At 57.8% G+C, this 19783-nt stretch overlaps 7 protein-coding genes across 7 annotated transcripts; 5 read left to right on the forward strand and 2 right to left on the reverse strand.

The window, feature by feature from the left end:
* Positions 1-677: 677 nt before the first annotated feature.
* On the forward strand, positions 678-1517 carry SPRG_14727 (hypothetical protein; the record flags this gene model as incomplete). The annotated part of the gene is made up of 1 exon (XM_012353996.1): positions 678-1517. One exon carries the CDS (start codon positions 678-680, stop codon positions 1515-1517), a length of 840 nt encoding a protein of 279 aa, XP_012209386.1.
* Positions 1518-2822: 1305 nt separating this feature from the next.
* Positions 2823-5604, forward strand: SPRG_14728 (hypothetical protein; the record flags this gene model as incomplete). Its single annotated transcript, XM_012353997.1, has 3 exons — positions 2823-3651; positions 3698-5157; positions 5263-5604. The coding sequence occupies 3 exons, from the start codon at positions 2823-2825 to the stop codon at positions 5602-5604; spliced, it is 2631 nt and encodes an 876-aa protein (XP_012209387.1).
* A 1232-nt stretch (positions 5605-6836) lies between these two features.
* SPRG_14729 (hypothetical protein) lies at positions 6837-8339 on the forward strand (the record flags this gene model as incomplete). The annotated part of the gene is made up of 1 exon (XM_012353998.1): positions 6837-8339. The coding sequence occupies one exon, from the start codon at positions 6837-6839 to the stop codon at positions 8337-8339; it is 1503 nt and encodes a 500-aa protein (XP_012209388.1).
* Positions 8340-11218: 2879 nt separating this feature from the next.
* SPRG_14730 (hypothetical protein) lies at positions 11219-12737 on the reverse strand (the record flags this gene model as incomplete). Its single annotated transcript, XM_012353999.1, has 2 exons — positions 11219-11996; positions 12022-12737. 2 exons carry the CDS (start codon positions 12735-12737, stop codon positions 11219-11221), a joined length of 1494 nt encoding a protein of 497 aa, XP_012209389.1.
* A 923-nt stretch (positions 12738-13660) lies between these two features.
* SPRG_14731 (hypothetical protein) lies at positions 13661-15311 on the reverse strand (the record flags this gene model as incomplete). Its single annotated transcript, XM_012354000.1, has 7 exons — positions 13661-13831; positions 13884-14327; positions 14371-14474; positions 14536-14728; positions 14775-14959; positions 15015-15126; positions 15177-15311. The coding sequence occupies 7 exons, from the start codon at positions 15309-15311 to the stop codon at positions 13661-13663; spliced, it is 1344 nt and encodes a 447-aa protein (XP_012209390.1).
* A 1089-nt stretch (positions 15312-16400) lies between these two features.
* Positions 16401-17247, forward strand: SPRG_14732 (hypothetical protein). The gene has a single exon (XM_012354001.1). The coding sequence runs from the start codon at positions 16455-16457 to the stop codon at positions 17142-17144; it is 690 nt and encodes a 229-aa protein (XP_012209391.1). The 5' UTR covers positions 16401-16454; the 3' UTR covers positions 17145-17247.
* A 676-nt stretch (positions 17248-17923) lies between these two features.
* On the forward strand, positions 17924-19052 carry SPRG_14733 (hypothetical protein; the record flags this gene model as incomplete). The annotated part of the gene is made up of 2 exons (XM_012354002.1): positions 17924-18065; positions 18808-19052. The coding sequence occupies 2 exons, from the start codon at positions 17924-17926 to the stop codon at positions 19050-19052; spliced, it is 387 nt and encodes a 128-aa protein (XP_012209392.1).
* Between the last annotated feature and the right edge of the window lie 731 nt (positions 19053-19783).

The raw sequence follows: 19783 nt of genomic DNA on the forward strand, positions 1-19783 counted from the left end.
CGCCGAAATGAGCTGCTCAAGGCGCACAACCAACTGCTTCGCCAGGTCGCGGACGCCCAAAAGACGCTCGCAGACGAAGCCGCGACGGCACTGTTTGTAGACGCGCCACCCGACGAGCGGGACGCGTTCTTTGCGTTGCAGCGGCGCGTCATCATGGTGCGTCTACAAAAGCACGGACGGGATTTGGACAACGCGGCAGTGTAATCGCATCAACATTAATGCAGTGTACTACCCGCCATTACAATAGTCCAGTCAGATGATATCCTGCTCGTCCAGCGATGGACGAAGCCGAGGAGCTGTAGCATTATATGCCCTTGTTGTACACAGCATGCGCTGGTATGTCGTCTTGCTTGCGGCTCTTGGTAGGACTGATTACGAGATCGATGAACAAAATGTGATGTCACGTTCAGAGTTTCGTCAAGCGACTTGACTGTCCGCGCACGCGTGCGCTCCTTTCCACTATTGCCACACCGTCCAACCACAGCGGGGCTCGTTTGGATGTAGTATGGACTGGCGTGTGATTCTGTGTAGGCGATCATGGTTGAGTTGAAGACAGGGTTGAAGACTGCAATGTATTTGCACCATAACCGCCAATCAAAACGGCTGTTTAGTCTGCATATTGGCCAATCACGTCCTTGATTGCATGGTGGACTCTGCCGTGGACCAGAATTCGATCGATGGCCCGCGGGACCAAGTACTCGACCGCCGAAGACCTGCGTCTCGCCCGCGCGATCGTGGCCGCCGCCCGCAGTCAGAGCGACGACAACGTCAAGCTTTTCTGGATGGACGTGTACAGCCACTTTGCGGCTCTTGGAAAGCAAATCCGCGCCGCCGACATGCGCTCGCCCAGCGGCGTCGAGCAGCACTGGCACAGCGTCGCCGACAACATGCGCCGCTTTGCGAAGATCCACGAGGCCGTGGTGACAACCAGCGTCGACGAAGAGGATGCCATGGCGATGGCATGCACCAAGTACGTGCAGGACAGCGGCCGCGTGTTCAAGCACCTTGAAGTGTGGCAGTACCTCCGTGACGAAGCACCATTGTCATACAAAGCCTTGCTGACAGGGCACCCCCGGTTTCCTGTTGCGGACGCGTCAACACCCATTGAGAAGCTCGTGACAGACCGTGCGCCTGAGAACGCGCTGCCGACGCCCGCCCCGGTGCAAGAGCCGAGCCGGACCAGTGACGCGACTTCAACGCCCATGGAGGAGACGCCAGTGGCAACCTCTAGCCGTGCCAGCAGCAACACGACAGCCACCAAGAAGCGCAAGGCCATTGACTATCCGGCCGCCATGCTGGCGCAGCGGCAGCGAAAGAATGATCTGTTGGCGCAGCACAACGAGCTCTTGCGCCAGCTTGTGGATGCTCAATCCACGATGGCACATGTCGCCGCCTTCGCACAAGCACCTGCCGACGAGCGCGAGCAAGCGGCAGCACTGCAGCGCCGTGTGATGCTTGCACGGCTAGAAAAGGAAGCAAAAGCACTGGGACTTGACGTCGCCAGCTCGAATCGGTAGTCCAATTCGTTGCTAATAACGTCGTTTTGATGCCTCCACATACCCATGCGACCCCAAGGCCATCGATCAGACCACACAACTACGGCCAAGTACCATAGATCCCTACATGGTTTAAACCAGACTGTCGTACCTAACTCGATAGAAGTGAATTCGTTTAAACCGGCGCAGCCACCGCGACGGGATGTCGAGCTGGTACAGCGATGTCGATCGCGATGTTTCACGCGACGTGGACATAGAAGTAAAGCTATTGCAACAAAGATGATTTGGAACTGTCCGACCTCGCGCGAGGGATCCCTTGGCGAGTGGGGCCCACCCATTTTTGGATCCACCACCGGGAGGATCGTCGCTCCGTGCACAGCTCACTACCAACGACGAAGTGCTGGGGCGAATTCCCGCGCATTCAGGCGTAGCACTACGTAGGCGAAGTAATTAGTTAGTTTTTGCTAATTTGATTTCAACGCGAACACGTTTGATTGATTGATTGATTTATTGATTAATTGACTGATTGATTGCAACTCTCGTCAAGTCGTCGTCCGACGACAATCGACGCGGCGAGGTACCGACCCATTCATGGATCCCAAGCAGCAGTATCCGGGCTGCCAAGGTAGCACGAATGTACGAGCAGCGTGCTCCAGCACGCCGGGTCTGGCCAAAAATCGCCTACGAGTCTCACATCCATCGACGGACGACATTCTGTGACCGATTCCGCTCCCTGGCAACAACCAAAACGTGAAACACCAGACAGAGGGAGGCCGTACTCCCTAAACACCGGCTAGTGTACTACGAAGCAGAACGGAACGTGACAGCTAAGCTACGTCTACAGACTGCTGTCAAAGGCTGTACAGTCCCACATCAACGGGCTTCTCCCGTAGGACTAAACATGCAAACACTCATCGCCTTGTCCCGGCCTAGTGGTGTTGACGTGGGCTAGGCTCACACCCAGTGCCCCACCACTGTATGCGACCAACGGTCACACATTCTCGTCACATTAGACCACGTCGTACCGGGGTGCAGGAGACGCCACACGCTCGGCGTCCGCATACACCTTGTCTGCTTCCTTCATGACCTTGGTCGCCACCTCAAGCTTATCCTTCTTGGGGGCTGCCTTGACCTTGCGGTTCGTCTTGGGTCGAGCGACGCATGCAATGGGTAGTCGCATGTGTCGTATCAAACAGCTTCAAATCTTTATTCCTGCCCAATCACGCATCGCGAAAATACGAGTTTTTGACCAATCCAAATACCTGGATTCTGCATGCACGTCCGATCGGCAGTTTACAGACTTGGCGCCGAGCTCCAACGCCGGCCATGAGCGCGCTACGGACGACCCACCCGACGAGGGCGGCCTACGATGCCGCTCTAGACCTGCTGCGCGAGTCGACGGCCTACGCCTACCAGAGCACGGTTGCATGGCACCTGCAGCCGCAGCTGGCCATCGACGGCGTCGATGGCTGCCTGTCCTGGCCGATGGCCATGCACCAAGAACAGCAGCTCTGGACGCGCTATGCCCACTACAGCATCCTTCCAACGTCCAAGGTTCGCATCATCAACGAAGATGCGTGGGCGACGCTCGTGCGAACGAGCCTTTTGCCCGACATCCAGCAGACGCTGCGCGTCACCGACACGGGCGTCGTCGCCGTCTTTTCGCATCTGTGCATCGACACGCATGGCTCGTCGGCGTGCCTCAACCCGCGACCGGATATTGCCAACGTGTTTGGGATGCTTCTGGTGTCGCTGCCGTCCTCCGTCAATGGCGGCGCGATCGCGATGGCGTATGGCGGCGGCTCGACGATGCAGCGTCCGTCTCAAAAGACAATGCAAGTGCTTGCAACGCGCCTTAATGCAACCATCACATCGTCGCCGATCCGAGCTGGCCGTCGCGTCGCGCTCGTGTACGCCTTGGTGGCGACGGACGTGGACGCACGCGTCCTTCCGCCGCTGCCAACACACGACGACACCGTCGCCGCCTTTGCAGCGATCGCTGCGCACCCGCCATCTGCGCTGCAACGCCTAGGGATCCGTCTCGAGTGCAAATTGGACACCTTGTCGTTCGAGTGCCTTGCGCCCATGGACGCGGCGTTGGTCGACGCCTTGATCGCGACACGGCACTTTGACGTTGCGCTCGTTCAACTTGGCGGTAACATCTTGCGCCACAATGACGCACCACGCATGTGCTGTCCCAGCCGACGTCGTGTCCTGTCTTTCTGGAAAACGCATCGATTCGCTGCTTGGCGCCGTCCACGGCTCGTCGTCGCCCCATGCGATTGTGTTTTGGCTCAAGCCGTACCGCGCAGGTCTTGTCGGACGCCTCGCTGCTCTTGCACTCGCGCAGACTGCTAAAGAGGATACGGAGCGCCTTGGTCTGGGCGCTCGGGAGCTTCTTCGCGGCATTCTCGCAACGTTTCTCGACACTGGAACGTCGTCCCATGCCACCATGACAGCACGCGACATGCACGCGATGACGAGCCTCTTGCTACAGCGCCGCCATGTCGACCTCGCTGCGATCTTCCTTTCCAACGTTGTCTCGATTGCGCGCACGATCTCGATCCAGGACATGGCGACTTGCATCCATGCGTGTCTGGCAACGTACGACTGGACACTGCTCTTTTCAGCCGTCCAGAGCCTTCTACGTCGATGGCTACGTGTGCGCCCGATGCGTGACAGTACTCGTCTCCTTCTGAGCCTCGCGGGTGCCACGAATGGCGACGACGCCGTGTGCCGTCCGCTACAGCAGCCGTATGTGTGTGAGCTCATAAAAATGAGCTGGGATCGGATCGCACCATCGGTCTTGACTCTGGACCGAGGGTCGTACCCCGCCGAGCACTGGATTCTACTCGACTGGTACCTCGACGAGTTTGCGCCGCCGCTCAAGTATGGCAACTGGCTCGGCACCCGCCTACCGCCTGCGCTTACGCTCATCGTCGACAGCTACCTTCACACGCGTCCGTTTGGCTCGGTGCTCTCGGGTGTGCACACGTCGGCGTCGTGGCTGCTCCAGCATGTACCACAAGGCCTTGTCCGAGCCATTGCACGCCAACCAACACTGCCTCGGCGGCGGTACCTGGACGTTTTGTCGGTCGCGATCAACGAGATTCGGAGCACGTCCGACGATGTCCATCACTCGATCTCGTCGACCAAAGTGGGTGCCATTATAGACGCGATGGAGACCTTGGGCCAAAACACCCCATGTCTACTGGACGCGTGTCGGAAGCTCAGTTCCAACCGCAGCGTCGTCGCCGGTATCTTGCAGTTTCTCAAGCACCCGACGTCGCCGGTCACACCGTCGGCCCAATCGCTCGTCGCCGAGTATGTCGTGTCGATTGCAGCATCGTTTTTCAACAGGAGTGGCGCCCAGCGCAACGCGCGAGACGGCAAAGCTATCGTCGATGTCATCGAAGTGCTCACGTTGGCGGCACCGAGCAAAGTGCCGACATTTCTCACAGGGTGGCTCGCGGCGCAGTCCTCGACGCTGGACGCGACACGCTCTGTGCTCTATCCTGTGGTCGAGCTGCTACGCACGCGATTCCAAGACCGAGACCTCGACCTTGTGGCGCAGCTAGCGACAGTGTGTCTGACACGGTTTCTCGACGGTAATGCGCTCGCGCCGGTGCCCGACTTTGGCAACGACTTTGTCTTGGCCGAAGTGGCTGTGGACGCGAGGCATTGCGCGCAGTGCACTCGGCTCGCGCGCTTCCTGCAAGACGGACTGAGCACCGAGTACGACCACGAAGCGCACAGCATTTGCTAGCGAGTGGAAGCGCTCGTGGATGACCACGCTGCACAGCTCGCGCTGGAGCGGAACGGAGACGTGCACGGCGACCCCTACGACGACTTTGACAATTTTGACGACGGCCTGTTTGGTGGCGGCTTTATGGGCGGCTACGCACTGGCCGATCACTATGTCGTGCGCAAGCTCGCGCAACCGGGTCGTGCGACGGTCGATGATCTCGATGAATATCGTCGGCGCATCAAGCTGCTCAAGGACGACGCCAAGCGCATTGCAATGCTTGACGACATACTCGCGATCCATGCGGCAGCCATTGATGAGGATGAACCGTCGCCCAAGCGCCCGCGGCTTGGCACATCGTAGTGCGAATTGGATGTCTCCGTGTCGAACTGTAGTGTTCATGATGAGAACTGAAGTGTTTTGTCCCTTATCTGCTTGGAACGCTGCGTTTGAATGCTGCACCAAGGTTGGTAGCTGACGGCGACGATGACGTCGGCGGCCTCATTAAGACGCGGTCTCAATGCGGTCTTGTTGCTTTGAGTTTGAAACCATCGAGGGTAACCATTGAGTGGATCCAACTTTCTCCCTCAAGCGATTTTCAATTACATACACACTTCAAGTCAAAGCAGATTCCCACGTTTTCGACGAGAAAACGTCGAAGCCGCTATCGACGCGTTTCTAATTTGGCTGATGACGGTGAATGATTTTGACTTGCGCCCATGACGGGAACGGTGAGAACACAAAGGCGACGACCTCTTGCGCGCTGACAAGTCGCAGAGCTGTAGCGACAACCCTACCCTCAGCTCCCGCGTCCCGAGACACGCCTGCCGCACCAAGCTCGGCAATAAGGCCGTCGAGCGCACAGCCGATGGCACCGCCACACAGAGCGATACCATCTGCTTATCGTCCAACCCAGCGCGGCCCAAGCTCTGGCGCCGCTCATGGTCCATGACCAGCGGGACAACCGCTTCGCGTAGATCGCCAGGAGAGCATACGCCACGTTTTCGCCAACGTTCCAGTACCGAGATGCTTACGGTAGGCCGAAGAACTGAAGCAACGCGGCAAGATCAGCCTCGATACGTATGATCTGTGTTCAGGCTCCTCCTCTAACTTCTCAGGGAAAACACAGGTATGCAATGAGCACGATGTAGACCGTTGGCGCCAGCGTCAAGAGCTCGTCTTAAAGCCAAGACTGCACTGATATAGTGTTGCTGCGCAGCACCAGCGCGGCTACATCGTCGGTGTAGAGCGCTTCAGCCGTGAATGACTACGATCCTCGCTCAATGAGCTGCCTGCTCTTGCGACTGCCTGCTATCACTTCCGATACCATTCGACGCAAGGTGCTTTGGTGTAGTTTTATGCTTAAATTGGGCATAATACAACGATGCAGTCCTCTCTAGTCGTTCTTGCGAGCGTGTACGCAGTGTGCTCCATGTCCCTGCTGTCTTGGCGACCGCGCTCGTTGCGTTGGCGCCAAAACCACCGTATTGTAGCCAATCAGCACGCAGAACTGGACGTTTTCTCGTTATAGCTCACTTGATTTCGACCTCTCCATGGACCAGCAGCGGTTGAGCAAGCGGGCGGGCGTGGCGCCGATGGCGGTCGTGCAAAGCAACGTCCTTGTCGATATCATACACTGCTTGGACTCGACCAGAGACGTCTTATCGCTGCTTCAGGCGCTCCCACCCGCTTCGCTCGATGCGCCGCTCGCTGCGCTCTGGACACTCTTGGTGACACCCGATGCCTTGGACGCCAAGCACTGGCCGCAGGTTTGCGTGGAAGAGATCGATCGCCGCTACACCTCTATCGTGCTTGCGGCGCTCCCACTCTTTCGCTCGATTCGCATCAAGAGCATTGTGAGCCTCAATGCCACGTTGCTTGACGCCCCCATCGAGTATGGTACATGGTCTCGTCCCGCAACGGCCGATTTCGCCGCCAAGTGGGGACACAAAATCGAGTCCATCGAAGTCATGCCGTGTGAAGAAGGGCGAGGCATGGACGAGATGCGCCGAATCCTTCGACGCTGCACGGGGCTCCGTCGCATCGACTGCATCGTCGACGAGTCGAACGCGACATTTTTGAATGCTGCTGTGCAAGCAGTGCCGCACGTCCAACGCATTGTCTTTTTGTCGACCTGCTTGTTTCGTAGCGAACACTGGCGACCGGTCCTTTCCACGTGGCTCGCGTCTGGCCACGCGACGCACCTCCATCTCGATATTTTTACGTGCGACGACGACGTGGAAATGGGTCATGACATCGCCGCCACGACGTCGCTCACGAGCCTCAAACTAAACGACTCGCCTGGTGTCGTCCAAGGACTTGTCGACGCAAAAGTGCCCCTACCCAACATCACCGAGCTCCGTCTGCAGTCGGCTCGGTCGGATATCCTTCGAAACTTTGTGACACACCGAATTCACCACCCACGTCTTCGCGTCCTCGAGCTGGCGTCCAATTATGACGCCAGCTGCACGTTTGTCTTGCTGCTACTGCCGCAGTTGAGTGCTCTGGAAGAGCTGACGTTCCATCAGTGCAAGCTACGCGACGTGCCGGCCCTGCAAAAAACGCCGACACCACGTCTTCGTTTGCTTCATTTGGCCAGCTGCGACATGGACGACAATGTTCTCGTCCGTCTTCTGGATTGGGCCTCGCGGTCCCCAAGCCTCGAGACGGTCGAGCTCGCTCTGTGCGACCTGCCGTGGCACGAGCCCGAGCTAGGACGCTTTGTCCGCAGCCTTCAGAAGTGTATTGCGGTGGGCGCAAGCTCCATCACTATCCACGCCTTCAGTTTGCGTTGCGTCAAGACCATCGCCGAAGTGCTCCGGAATTTGCATCCGACGACACCGTTTGTCCTCAAGATCGACGTGATGCAAAGCGAATGCTGCGAGCCGCTTCTGGAGGCGCTCGCCACGTGCACCGGCGTCAGCATTGAGTGGTCGTTTTTAGGAGGTCTCGCGCACCGTGGTTTCGTCATGATGCACAAGCTGGCAGAGTCGCTCGAGCTACACATCGAAAGGCACGCCCAGGATATGGTGCTCATTTATAGCCCTGTGTTTCCACGAGAGACGACAACCTCAACGAGCCCGCCACACATCTTTTGAAAAACCCAAATTTATCCATCATCTATCCATTGATCAATCCATTATCGATAGTACAAAGCATTCCATCGTGAGGTATTGTTGCGTGTACCGCGCGCGATAATCTAGTTGGTAATACATTTTGTAAATTTTGTCGGGTGTCGTGATTGTTGTGAGTCTATTCGTCGTGGTCGTGGTGGCTGCGCCGGTTTTGGCAAAGTCGCTCCTATCGCATTATGAATGACAGGAGTCCTATAGTCTAAACAATGTAGACACCTATGTTACTACACACTTGTCTGTGGTTGTGTGGTCCGATCGATGATTTCAGTCGAGTGCGTAGGCGGACACAACCTTGTACGGGTCGATAGGTTGCGCCTCGAGAGAGACGAGCGCAACGTCAAAGCGACCTGTCGTGATGAGAGAAGGTGTAGGATTTAAGGCTGCAAACGCCTTTCTTCCGTCGCCGCACAAGCCACCGGAAGTCCCGACCCGTGGTTCCACCCAAGAAGCTCCGCAAGGTTGCGGTCCAGCGCGACCATCTCCCGACCTAGGTCGGTGAGTATGTCTTTAAAAGTGCGTTGACCAGCCTTCCGACCCGGACCAAGCTCAAGTCAATGGAAGCACTTTGTCCCGAACGACCTCGATGACGTTTGTTTACGGCGCGCGTTCCATTCGCCTGAGGCTTGTCAGGCGGGACGTGCCAAGTAGAAACCGTGCAGAGTTGCCAATCCGACGACGTTTCAAAAGATGGGCACCAATCCAATCGCGCGATCTTGATTTATCGATCCATCAATCACATGCACCGTCGCGATCAAAATGCCACCTCTCTGGTGAATCGTTGTTGTGAGGCGTCCATTTGCTCTGTCAGAACTCAAATACATCACCTCTCATCCATGTTCTTCTATTCTGCGGGTTACTTTGGCCGTTGATCGTAGCCGATGTGTCCATCTGCTTGTCGCCGGCACTTGTCTCGGTGCCTTCTGTGGCGCTCTCGCCTTTCATCTCCTTGCGCAGTCTCGCAGTGCATGCTCTGAGGTAACAACCTCGATCACCAGTGCGCAACGGATCGCACTCGGGTTCGCGGCCTCGGCCAAGATGGTCAACTCGCCCGTCTTCAACGCGGCTGTCCTTCAACGGGCTAGTGTGCCCCTGACACAAGCACAAGTGTACAACCTACGCGACTATGCCCCGTCACAAGTCGTGTTGCAATCTGGTCGGTTCTCGATCACCGTTGCCTGCGTGCGTGCTCGTGACACAGGACCATGTCTCGTTCACGTTTCAGCGGACCCTGGCTGCCACGACTGCGACCGAAGACGTTCTTACGACCGCCAATCCCGTCACAGTTCTCTGGGCGCACGGCGACATGGGGTTCCCATCGTACCAAACAGACCGCCCGCGTGCAATTGGGTTACAAGGGTTATTGCCGCTGCCTCTGCAAGTGTGACCACGCACACGACGAGCATTGTTGTCATGGGCTGTTGGCTTGTTGTGCTCACAGGGCTCCACGTCACGTGTACGTTGCGCGTTTGAAGAACCATCAGTCGAGGGCGCCGTGTGGATGAAAGCATTGTCTTGTTGAAACAAGAACTTGTTGTCGTGCTGCCAGTACGTCACACCTTTGCCTTAGCCACACGGGCCTTTTTGCGGGCAGGTGTCATCATGGGCGCCGCAGGTCGCTTCTTGAACTTCAACTTGCAGCTCGAGTTGAGTAGCTGACAGACACGGCGAGGGCCGATGGGAAGGGCATTCCGTTCGACGAGCTCCGCCGCGGTGTACTTGCCCGTGCGAGCCGACCGAATGAGTCGGCGGTGGAGGGTCGCACTCAGTCGAGATGGACGGCCGGGCGAGCGAGCAGTGCCGTAGGTGTCCGGGGAGAGTAAGAAGCCGCGAATACATCCACGGGAGCGATTGAGCTGGGTCGCGATGTAGCTGATCGTCTTCTGCTCGCGCTGAAGCACGAGAATCTCGCGCCTTTCGGCGTCGGACAATGGACTTCCTCTGGGCATGGAATTGGGTCCTATATTGCACACACTAATGAGTCACATGAGCCCTTGATGTTACCTCGAAGTTACCTTGCTTTCTGCTGCGGACTAGGGCTCAAATCACAAACTGACTTCTGTCGGCATATCTTTATTTCAGGAGCACTTTCTGTCGTCAGTCAAAATACGCTTTTTTATGCGCACGATCGTCGATCGCGAAAGATCGTCATGTCGGCTACGAAGTCCTCTATGATTGGTTGAAATTACGCACTGAAACAGCCAATCCAAGACGCGCGAGCCCTCCATGAAGTGGATGGCATGTCTTTATTGCGATCACTTTACGAGCACGTGATCCTACATACTCATCCTCGTCAGCAGTGGCATCACGCCAATGCGAAGCGCGCTCTGAGCTGCACTGGGTCGTTCGCTACCCGGTCAGTTTCTTGAGCGTGGACGACCGACGTCGTTGCAAGTGGTTGTAACTTACTGCGCGTCGCACTGACTGTGCGGCAGGCACCATGGTTCATGCTTCTACGTCAACGCTTCGTCGCTCTCGCGGCTCGAGCGTGTCGTTGCCTCTGCTCGTCGCGAGTGCTCGGCATTACGCTTTCGAATCGGTGTCGACTTTTACAGTGTGGTGTTCGAGCTCTAAGACTCCAATAAGACGTAGCGCTGCTTTGTAGCACATTTCACACAGCACTTGTGCGTCCTGATGCGATGGAAAACGGGCCGAAGGTGAGAGGCCCTTTGCCACCGGCCGACAGGGCGAGCAGGGTGTCGCTCGCGGCACCAACCATGCATGCACGTAGCTCGTGCGCGAAGCGGAGTCTGTTGCGCCTTGCCTGTTGCGTCCGAGATCTCGAAGTGGCAAAAGCTCATGCACACACCATATATGATCGGATTGATGGAGCAGACACAGATCGTCTACGAGGTCCACGGCTGGAAGCGGAAGGTCAACGGCTTGTCCGGCATGAGCATCGTCTGGAGAATTGCGTGCGGGTGCGTCTCGTCTGGCGCCCACTGGATTTCGACGCGGCGCACGACGTGGGCCAAGAAGAGGTACATTTTCGTCTCGGCGAGGCGCCGCCCGGCACAGCTGCGCGCGCCAAAGCCAAACGGCAGCGTCGAGTACGCCTCCTGCTTGCGGCTCTGGGGCAATTTGCGACCGCGCTCCAGCCACCGGTCGGGCACAAAGCTCTCCGGCTCATCAAAGACGGACGGATTGCGGCTCATCGAGTAGGTGGCCATGAGCACGTTCGTGCCTCTCGGAAGGTCGTGCCCGAGGAGCGTCATGTCCTGCGAGAGGTAGCGCTGGTTGGGGGTGGCCACCGGATACAAGCGCAGCGTCTCCTTGACCACCGCTCGGATGTACGAGAGCTTCTCGAAGCTCATGGCGTCGAATTCCGCGGCGCCGTCCAGTGCCGACTCGACCTCGGCGCGCATCTTGGCTTGAATCTCGCGGCTCTTGGGCGATGTCGTGAGACAGTAGAGCGCCCAGAGCAGCGCAGTCGACGTCGTATCGACGCCCGCAAAGAGCACATCGAGCGCCTGCGCGACCGCGTCGCGCTCGCTGAGCTCGGGCCGCTGCAGAAAGAGCGTGAGCAAATCGGACTCCGCGCGCGGCTCGCGACACGCGATCTTCTCGCGCACCATGTCGTGCCCCAAGCGGAAGATAAAGTCGACGTCCGACGCCCACGTGCGCCTTGTACGCGGGTAGAAACTTGTACACGATGCGCGGCGCGTCGGGCGGAATCGCCATGAGCTGCTGGGTGGTCTCGAAGAAGCCGTCCACCGCGCGGATGAAGGCTTGTGCCGGTGCAGACACGGGCGTCGACGGGTTTGGCGAGAGGCAACCCATGCGCTTTCCAAAGACGATCGACGAGACAGCTTCGAGCGTAAACGCCTTGGTCGTCAGCGTCATGGGCACATCGCCGCTCGGTGACGCACGCGCTTGGCTCTGGATGCGGGCCGCGACGTCACGCGCGACCGCATCGAGGCGCGGCAGCCACGATTGAACGTTGTGCGGTTGAAGCAGGTGCGCGCTCATGCCGAGCCGGAACTTCTTCCACTCGGCGTACTCGTTCGTATTGGTCAAGCCCAACGGCCACTGTCTCTCGTCGCGGTACAGCTTCCAGAAGGCGAAGAGCTGGCGCTGCGGCATGGCGCCTTCGTGTCGGTAGATCTGGGCGACCGCGTCTGGGTCCGAGATGCTCACCGCGTACGATTGGAATGGAAGGAACCGAACGCGGAAGATGGGGCCGAGGCACGCGTGGAGCGCGTGGAGGCGCTCAAAGAGGAAGCGGAAGCCATTCTTGGGCGCAAAGTGCGCAAAGCTGCAGCGCAGCGGGCCAAAACCCAACTCTGGCGCGACGGGAATGCCGCGTAGGCTGGGCGAGGCAGTGGCGACGGCGGCCAACGTGGACTTGAGGCGGGTCCGGAGCATTGGAGAATGACCAAAAACAAGTCGTCCGCAACAAGGTCGAGGAGCGAACCTGGGCGCGATCGCGTCAGTACGCACGACTGCATAGATCAAACCACGGTCAGTGGCACTTGCACGACGGATGCTACGAGTGGCGCCATCTCGGCGGTATCTTGCTGCTGATAGCTCAAACGGCAAGCTCAACAGCAAGCTCAACAGCAAGTTGAGACACCGAGCTCAAAACCGACATCATCGACATGCGTTCGGTCTTCACACCGATGCACTCGACCATTTGACTAGCGTCACCTTCATTTCAATGCAGTCGTTCAGTCGATCGTCATCATGACGGCGTTGCTAGAGGTTGCGCCATTCCAGCGGTATCCTTGTGGGTCAAAACTCAAAAACGTATTCAAACGGCAAGTTGAGACACCAAACTCAACTTGGCGGATAGTCCGCCTTTAGGTCCGGGAGGGTTAACCCTCCCAGACCCAGACTTAACCCTCCCAGATCTTTAAAAACAGTACCCTCACACCATCTGCCATGGCTACTGACGTAGCAGCAAACTGATCGACGGAGATGGCGGTGCAGCTGAGCGGTGCATGGAAATTCACGCGGCTTTCTGGACGCAACTAAAAGCACCCAACTTGAAGCATGCGCATCAACGACCTAAAGGCGCGAGCGATGGTCGAGCGGCCGTTTACAGGTGGCGTGAAGCAAGGCTTCAAAGGGTGCTGCTTTCGCGCAGCACAGCACGCGTCACTTCACTTGCATCGTCTGGCTGGCACCAACGACCTGCACGTGTGGTTTTGCTGTCGAGCGTCACGGCAGCTCTCGTCGGACCTTGTGGTATTGTCTATCTTGAGCACTGCCGCTGGATGGCCACCGCACCGACACATCCCGACTCCAGGAAACAGCGAGCCAGAGTGTTCAAGAAGACAAGAGAGAGTTCACTTTTTAGGGGGGTTGTTCTTGCTTGACGAACGAAGCGGCGTGGCGTAGCTGGCTCGGAGCTCCGAGAACGCACCGGCGCGGAAGACACTTAAAAGCGGCGTCGGTGTCGCCTTGCCGCGTCCCGGCGTCGATCGGAAGGGCGTCGGTGTCTTCTTGGCCTTCATGCGCTACACAACCAATGCGCGTGTCATCAGCCATTGTCTCTTTTAGCAATAAGACCTGTTTGTTCTTGGCGTCCATGGCGAGTGCAAGCTTTTCTCGCTTGGACTTGTCCTTGATTTCAAAGACGGGGCGATCTACAGGCGCATGGATAAGAGCTCGCTCCGCTCGCGGGCTGCACCACGTACGGGCGGGCGTCTCGCTCGGGAGGATCATCGGTGTTGCCGCAATGTCGCCCCACGTCATGAGTGGCGATCCGTTGCCGTCGCCAGGTACAATGAGCGGCGTCATCTCGACCAAGTCCAGCGGCGCAGCAGGTGCAATGTCTGGCGGCAATTCTTGGCTCGCGAGAAACGCAGACGAGAAGCGCGAGTTGGCGTACACAGTTTCCATCGGCTTCTTGGCCACCGCGCCCGTCCGAAGCGATTTGGTCAGCGCACGATCCGGCGCTGGGGGCGTGCCATTCTCAAGCAAGAGCACGTCGCCCGTCGTCGTTGCCTCCAGCTAGACGCGAGGTTGTGAGAGGAATTCGTCGAGATTTCGAAACCTTGCAAATGGCCCGGGACGTCTCGAGGTCGGGCGGAAAGAGCAGCTGGTTCCGGGCGCGGAAGGTCCACGTGTCGGGCGCGACAGGTCGAGCGTCTTCCAAGGCTACATCCATGAGTAAGCGTAATGCACTAGTGTATCCATGCAATCTAATGAGATGATCTACCGAGCTTTGTGTCGCATGCTTTGTCCATGAGGAGCCGTCGCTCCTGTGTCATCTTGGTGCCATCAGGTAGCAGGAGCAAGCGCGTATTCGCGTGGTCATCGTCGAACGCCCAGTGGTACTTCTTCTTGTGCTCGGCGACGGCCTTCTCTTGCAGCTCCTCGAACGCTGCATTGTCCTCGGACGTGTGCGTTGCCTGGGGTAAGGTCAGCGCATGGGTTGCATATCCTCGTTCGACGTACCAAGAAGTGGTTCAATGTCATCGTTGCGGTTGCTTTGCTTGGCGCTTCGCCGGCGTCATCGACGGTAGCATCGTCTTCGGTAGGCTCATCAATGTCGCTGGAGGTGCGTGGCGGTGTGGGAACGTCCCATGCCGATGCGCCCTCGTCGTCTGCCCGCTTGCGCTTGCTGCCGCCTGTAAGGCTCTCTAGTGGTATGGCACATATATGTGAGCTCAGCGCCATCGCGGCGTAGGGGCGTACGCTGTGACCTTGAGCTCGTCTTCGTCTGCGGGCGCTTTTGCTGGTCGTTGGCAATGTACTGGCGAACTTGAGCGATCAAGGCCGCGTTCTTCGTGGCCAGCGCATCGAGCCACTACGTGAGATGACGCATGAGGCTTGTAGCCAAGGGCGCGCGATGTTTACCATGGTCTGGTACTTGAGCTTGGGCAGATCCGGGAAGAAGTCCCGCTCGATGATCGCGTCCAGCGCCTCGACGTACGCATCTTCCTCGAGGACCTGCTTCCGGTTCGAAGCCATGGACGCAAATTCCGGTTCCATGCTTCATCCGGATAGAGAAGCCCACGGTGGAAAATACGCCACTGGTGAAAAAGAGGACCAAGATCGGTGTGAAATCACATTGGCACAACACCCGGCAACAGCTCTCGCCAGGATGGCAGGAGACAGCAGCACCCATGCGCCACCGCGGGCAGAGAAGAGGCAGCTGCAGGGATCCAGGCCGCGCAGCCGCACCACCAGCGAAACCCGCTACGCAAATCGTCGTACGTCGTTGGTGAAAACAGCCAGCTTTGGCGCAAGCCGCACCGTGCCAGTCTTCACGCGACAGGGCTCTTGCCCGCGTGCGACTTGGCGCGGACTGAATTGTCCACCGTGCCAGCTGCACGCACGTCGCGCCAAGATTGGTCCACGCAGACCTCCGCGTCATGCACGCGGACCTGTGACACCCAGCGTCCGAGGCCGTGCCCGCTTGGAGAGGAGCTGCAGCGCCGCCATCGAGCAACACGGCGTTGGACTTACGACGACGGCCAGGTTACGCGGTTGCCATGGCCCAATTATGGAGCGCGAAACAGCACTTTGGCTAGCGGTGCTAAGGCGAAACACTGGAAGCCGTCGTGAAACAGTGTTTTGGCGTCCAGAATCTAGCGCCGACGCTGTGCGAGACACCGCGGCACCTGAGAAAAGTCGCGTCAACCGTTTGTGGAACCAGCGGCGAGCCAATCAGTGCCGACCAAATCCCATTCTGTTCGCTCAGATCCGAGCGGCGGCCATAAGATTTTATTGTCTTACCACGATTTGGCCGGATAAACAAACGACCTCGTATATCCGGATGGTAAACTGCACACTATTTCAACTTTGATTGGCCAATCGTTCTGAACCTGAATAGTGTACGTTCTTCGTTGATCGCAGCTGAGCAGCGTGACGACGTGTAAAGCTGGTGTCTCCTGTAGTCGCGTTGATTCTATTGATGCATAGCATACACTTCTCAACTTTAAATCAATTGTCCTTCGCGCTCGGCGCGATATTTTGGTCGTCGCCCGATATACGACCGTTGCCGACGACTTAACAGTATTTAAGAACAACACTATACAAACATGGATTCAAATTCGTGCCAAGGATCGCATTCCAGCTTTTCGACTTGATTTCGCAAGTTGCTTGACTCTGTCGCTGCTGTTTAATACCATCATGGTCATGCGCCGCTTCCAGTTCCACCACATTGCCCGACGGGTGCCAACGCTTGTGCCGAAGCGGTTCGCGTCGTCGTCGTCGCCGCTGCCCGTGGCCCCGCCCAGCGCGCTCCTGCGCGGCCTCTACCACCAGGTCAAGAGCCTTCTGCACTTCCACGAGCTTCGCCACAACCTCGACCCGTCGCTCCCGGCACGAAAAAAGTGGCACGTGTGCACAAGCCTGCAAGTGCTCGACGAGCCGCTGGCTATGGACGAGTTTCTCGATGGCGCCAAGACCGCGGTTGACGCGGTGCTGCATCAAATGTACTCGGACGCGTTCCGCGCGTACGTGGCCGATCCATCGGTCATGTCGGACGACGTGCAATGGCTTCACGATATGATGTCGCGCCGCCGCTTTGACGCGTGCGTGTTTGAAATCCAAGAAGCCAAGAAGCGAGGCATGCGCTACGACCTGCGGCACATTCGGTTTGCCAACGTTGCCGTCTTCCAGGCGTCGGTCGCCAACGACATCATGCAGCTCCAGGTGCACTGCGACATGGTGCACACGGTGCGCGTCACGTCGGGCCATCGCGATTTTCAAGTGCAAAAGTCGTCGTCGATGCTCTGGTCGTTTGAATCGCCCGTCGACGCCGACCAGCGCGAGTGGCGGATTGTCGATTTCCACGACATTGACCTCCCCGACTACTAAGATCGCGGTGTCGTCGCTGCCCACCTCTGTATTTATCGACAAATAGGGTGTACGAGCCGACCGAATCGTAAGGCTAGTGTATAAGTAATTGTTCGTCGTCCGTACTCGCTCGTTCATCTGCCAGGGCATGCTGTAATGTATGGTGAATGAACAGTATGAGCGAGCTTGTGCACAAGCACCAAGCAGTCTCCATTGATAGCGTAGCCACTTTCTCCAGCGGTAAAGTGGCTACGAGACCAACGAAGCCGCCGACTTGCATAACGACGTTACTTGCACTTACCGGCACGGAGCGCACGATATAGGTGCTTGCCGCAATCGCGAGGCTCGACACATCAAGGCCATGACCCGGGCTATACACTACTTGTATAGTATTATCGCCTTGATTCCAGTGGCGGTGGAGTCTGGGGTAGGCGTGAGCGGGCTGCTAGTAAGTGAGCGCCGAGCTTTGCTCTGGTGAAGATGAGTTGTCCTTCTAGTGCTGTTCATTCGGCTCCAGACGGCAGTCAACAATGGAGTAAAGTCAGCAACTAGATCTATTTTTCTTGACCCGGTTATCAAGAGAGACGCTCCTGCGATGCCAGCACAGGATCGTCAATAGTGTACAAATACGTACACTCCTTGTGTACTCGTACATCGATCGCACTAGCAACTCGTGAACGCAACCACTGGTAGCTCAGCCAGGCCACGGATTGCTGCACCGAGGCCGATGCGCCTACACGTAGATCCGCACGTCACTGGACGACGTCGATGCTCGCTTCAACACTGACACACCAAAGACGATGCGCGAGTACGCCAACGCGATCGAGTCAAGTGTCCTGGACCGCCAGCGCCTCGCCGCGCTTGTGCACCAGGCAGTTCTGCACCCCATGGTGACGCTCAACTGGGCAGCCACCGCATGCCCGTTTGGAGAAACCACGACGCGTGCTTCCTCAAGGTATACAAAGCATTCCTCTCACCAATGCACTCTGGTATCAGTTTACGCCTTCCGACCCCGAGGAGCTGGTGCGACGACGAGGCTTTGTGCGAGCGCTTCCCTCGATTAAACTTGACGCGCGTCCGTCCTTGCGCGCGAGCATCTTCCAGGTACGACACGCATGACGTGCTCAGAGAGCAGGAGACGCCGGCGTGGGTCACACATGTCATTGCGGAGAGCGGACATGTGTTTATAAAGACGATAGAGCCTTGTCCTCGACTGCTACTGGGTTGTAGCCGTCGATCTCCAGGGGAATGTACCGCGAGTGTGCCAAGGTCGTATGTACTGGACGGTGGTAAGAGGCTCATAAAGCCCGTAGATCTTGACGCTAGCTCGAGGAATCGCTGCAGCGTGCAAAATGCAAACCCAGCTGGTGACCCACGGCGACGGTGACAAGTTGCAGCGGCGCGTGTGCGCACATTGCGGCCGATCGTTTTCGTTCTGTCGCGCCGGCGGCACTGCGAGCTCTGTGCCGAGGTGTGTCGCTTCTTGTCTTTGGCTCGGACAAGATGGCTATATCCATACTATCGGTGAGCCGGTGCTGCGACTTCAAGATGCCAATGGTCATCGACGGGCACAACACACGCGTTGGAGTCTCTCATTTTCGCTACAACGCCTGCAGCCGCTTCCCCACCGCCTCCACGTTTGATTTGAGCCAGACGGAGGGTTATGGTGGTTTTCTAAATGTAGGCGCGACGACCAAGTGGCTGGCCGACAGCATTCAGCCGGTTGCAGCGTCACTCTCGAGCCTCTCGGAGACGGCGGCGTCACTGTCGAACGACGGACTGCATCACGTGCTGCACCACGTGTCGATTCGGAGCCTCGTCGACGCGCTGGATCTTGGTAGCTCGGTTCGCCAGTACCTCGAGACGACGGCGACGTCGGTCTTTACAAGGACGCTTGGAGCTGTGTCGCCACCGCGACTCATTGTTTAGTCTCGCATACACGGTACAAATACACAGTAGCACGCAGCACAGTGGACTTTTGTGCACAGAAAGATACCGGTACAGCGACTTTATGAGATCAGGCCTTTGCAAGCACGCATGCGCGACCCGGGCCCGACGCGCCACTGCTATGTACTGTGCGTAAAAATGATAGGGCGCGAGGGCCCGGCCCCATGAGTGGTTGTGATTACTCATCTGGATGGATTTCAGACCCAGCTTCCTCCCGCAACGGCCCAAACGTTGCCGCGGCTACGGTCCAGTCCTTGATCTGGTGAGTAACTCGCTGTCTAGACGCGCATGCGCCACGACACTGGAAGCCGCCACGAGACGCTTGTGTCCGCTCGACCAGACAAGCAAGCGGTTGACGTCATCGCTTTCAGGGTCGTGTAAAAAGGGCAACTATGGTTCGTGGGTGTTGGACCGAGCTGTTGACGGGCTCGGCTCGTGAAGGATGCAGAGGTGCACCGCACCCAGATCGTCTCCAGATAGAGCCGTGGTCGACTCCCGCCAAAAACAGACCGGGCCCAGCCCCCCAGTCCTGCATTCCGTTGGCCTGCGAATTTCCTTTGAACGAGTCGTCTGGTCGCCGACCAGGCATGCAAGGTAGCATGCTTGGGAGGCAAGCATGTGTACGTAAGCGGTAATCCTTGCGGCTGCTTGGTTGTTGCAAGCAAGGCGCGGGACCAGATGCATGACATCAACATTGCCTTCTCGACATCGTC

Source organism: Saprolegnia parasitica, assembly GCF_000151545.1.
Source record: "Saprolegnia parasitica CBS 223.65 unplaced genomic scaffold supercont2.142, whole genome shotgun sequence".
NCBI classification, from domain to species: Eukaryota; Oomycota; class Saprolegniomycetes; order Saprolegniales; family Saprolegniaceae; genus Saprolegnia; species Saprolegnia parasitica.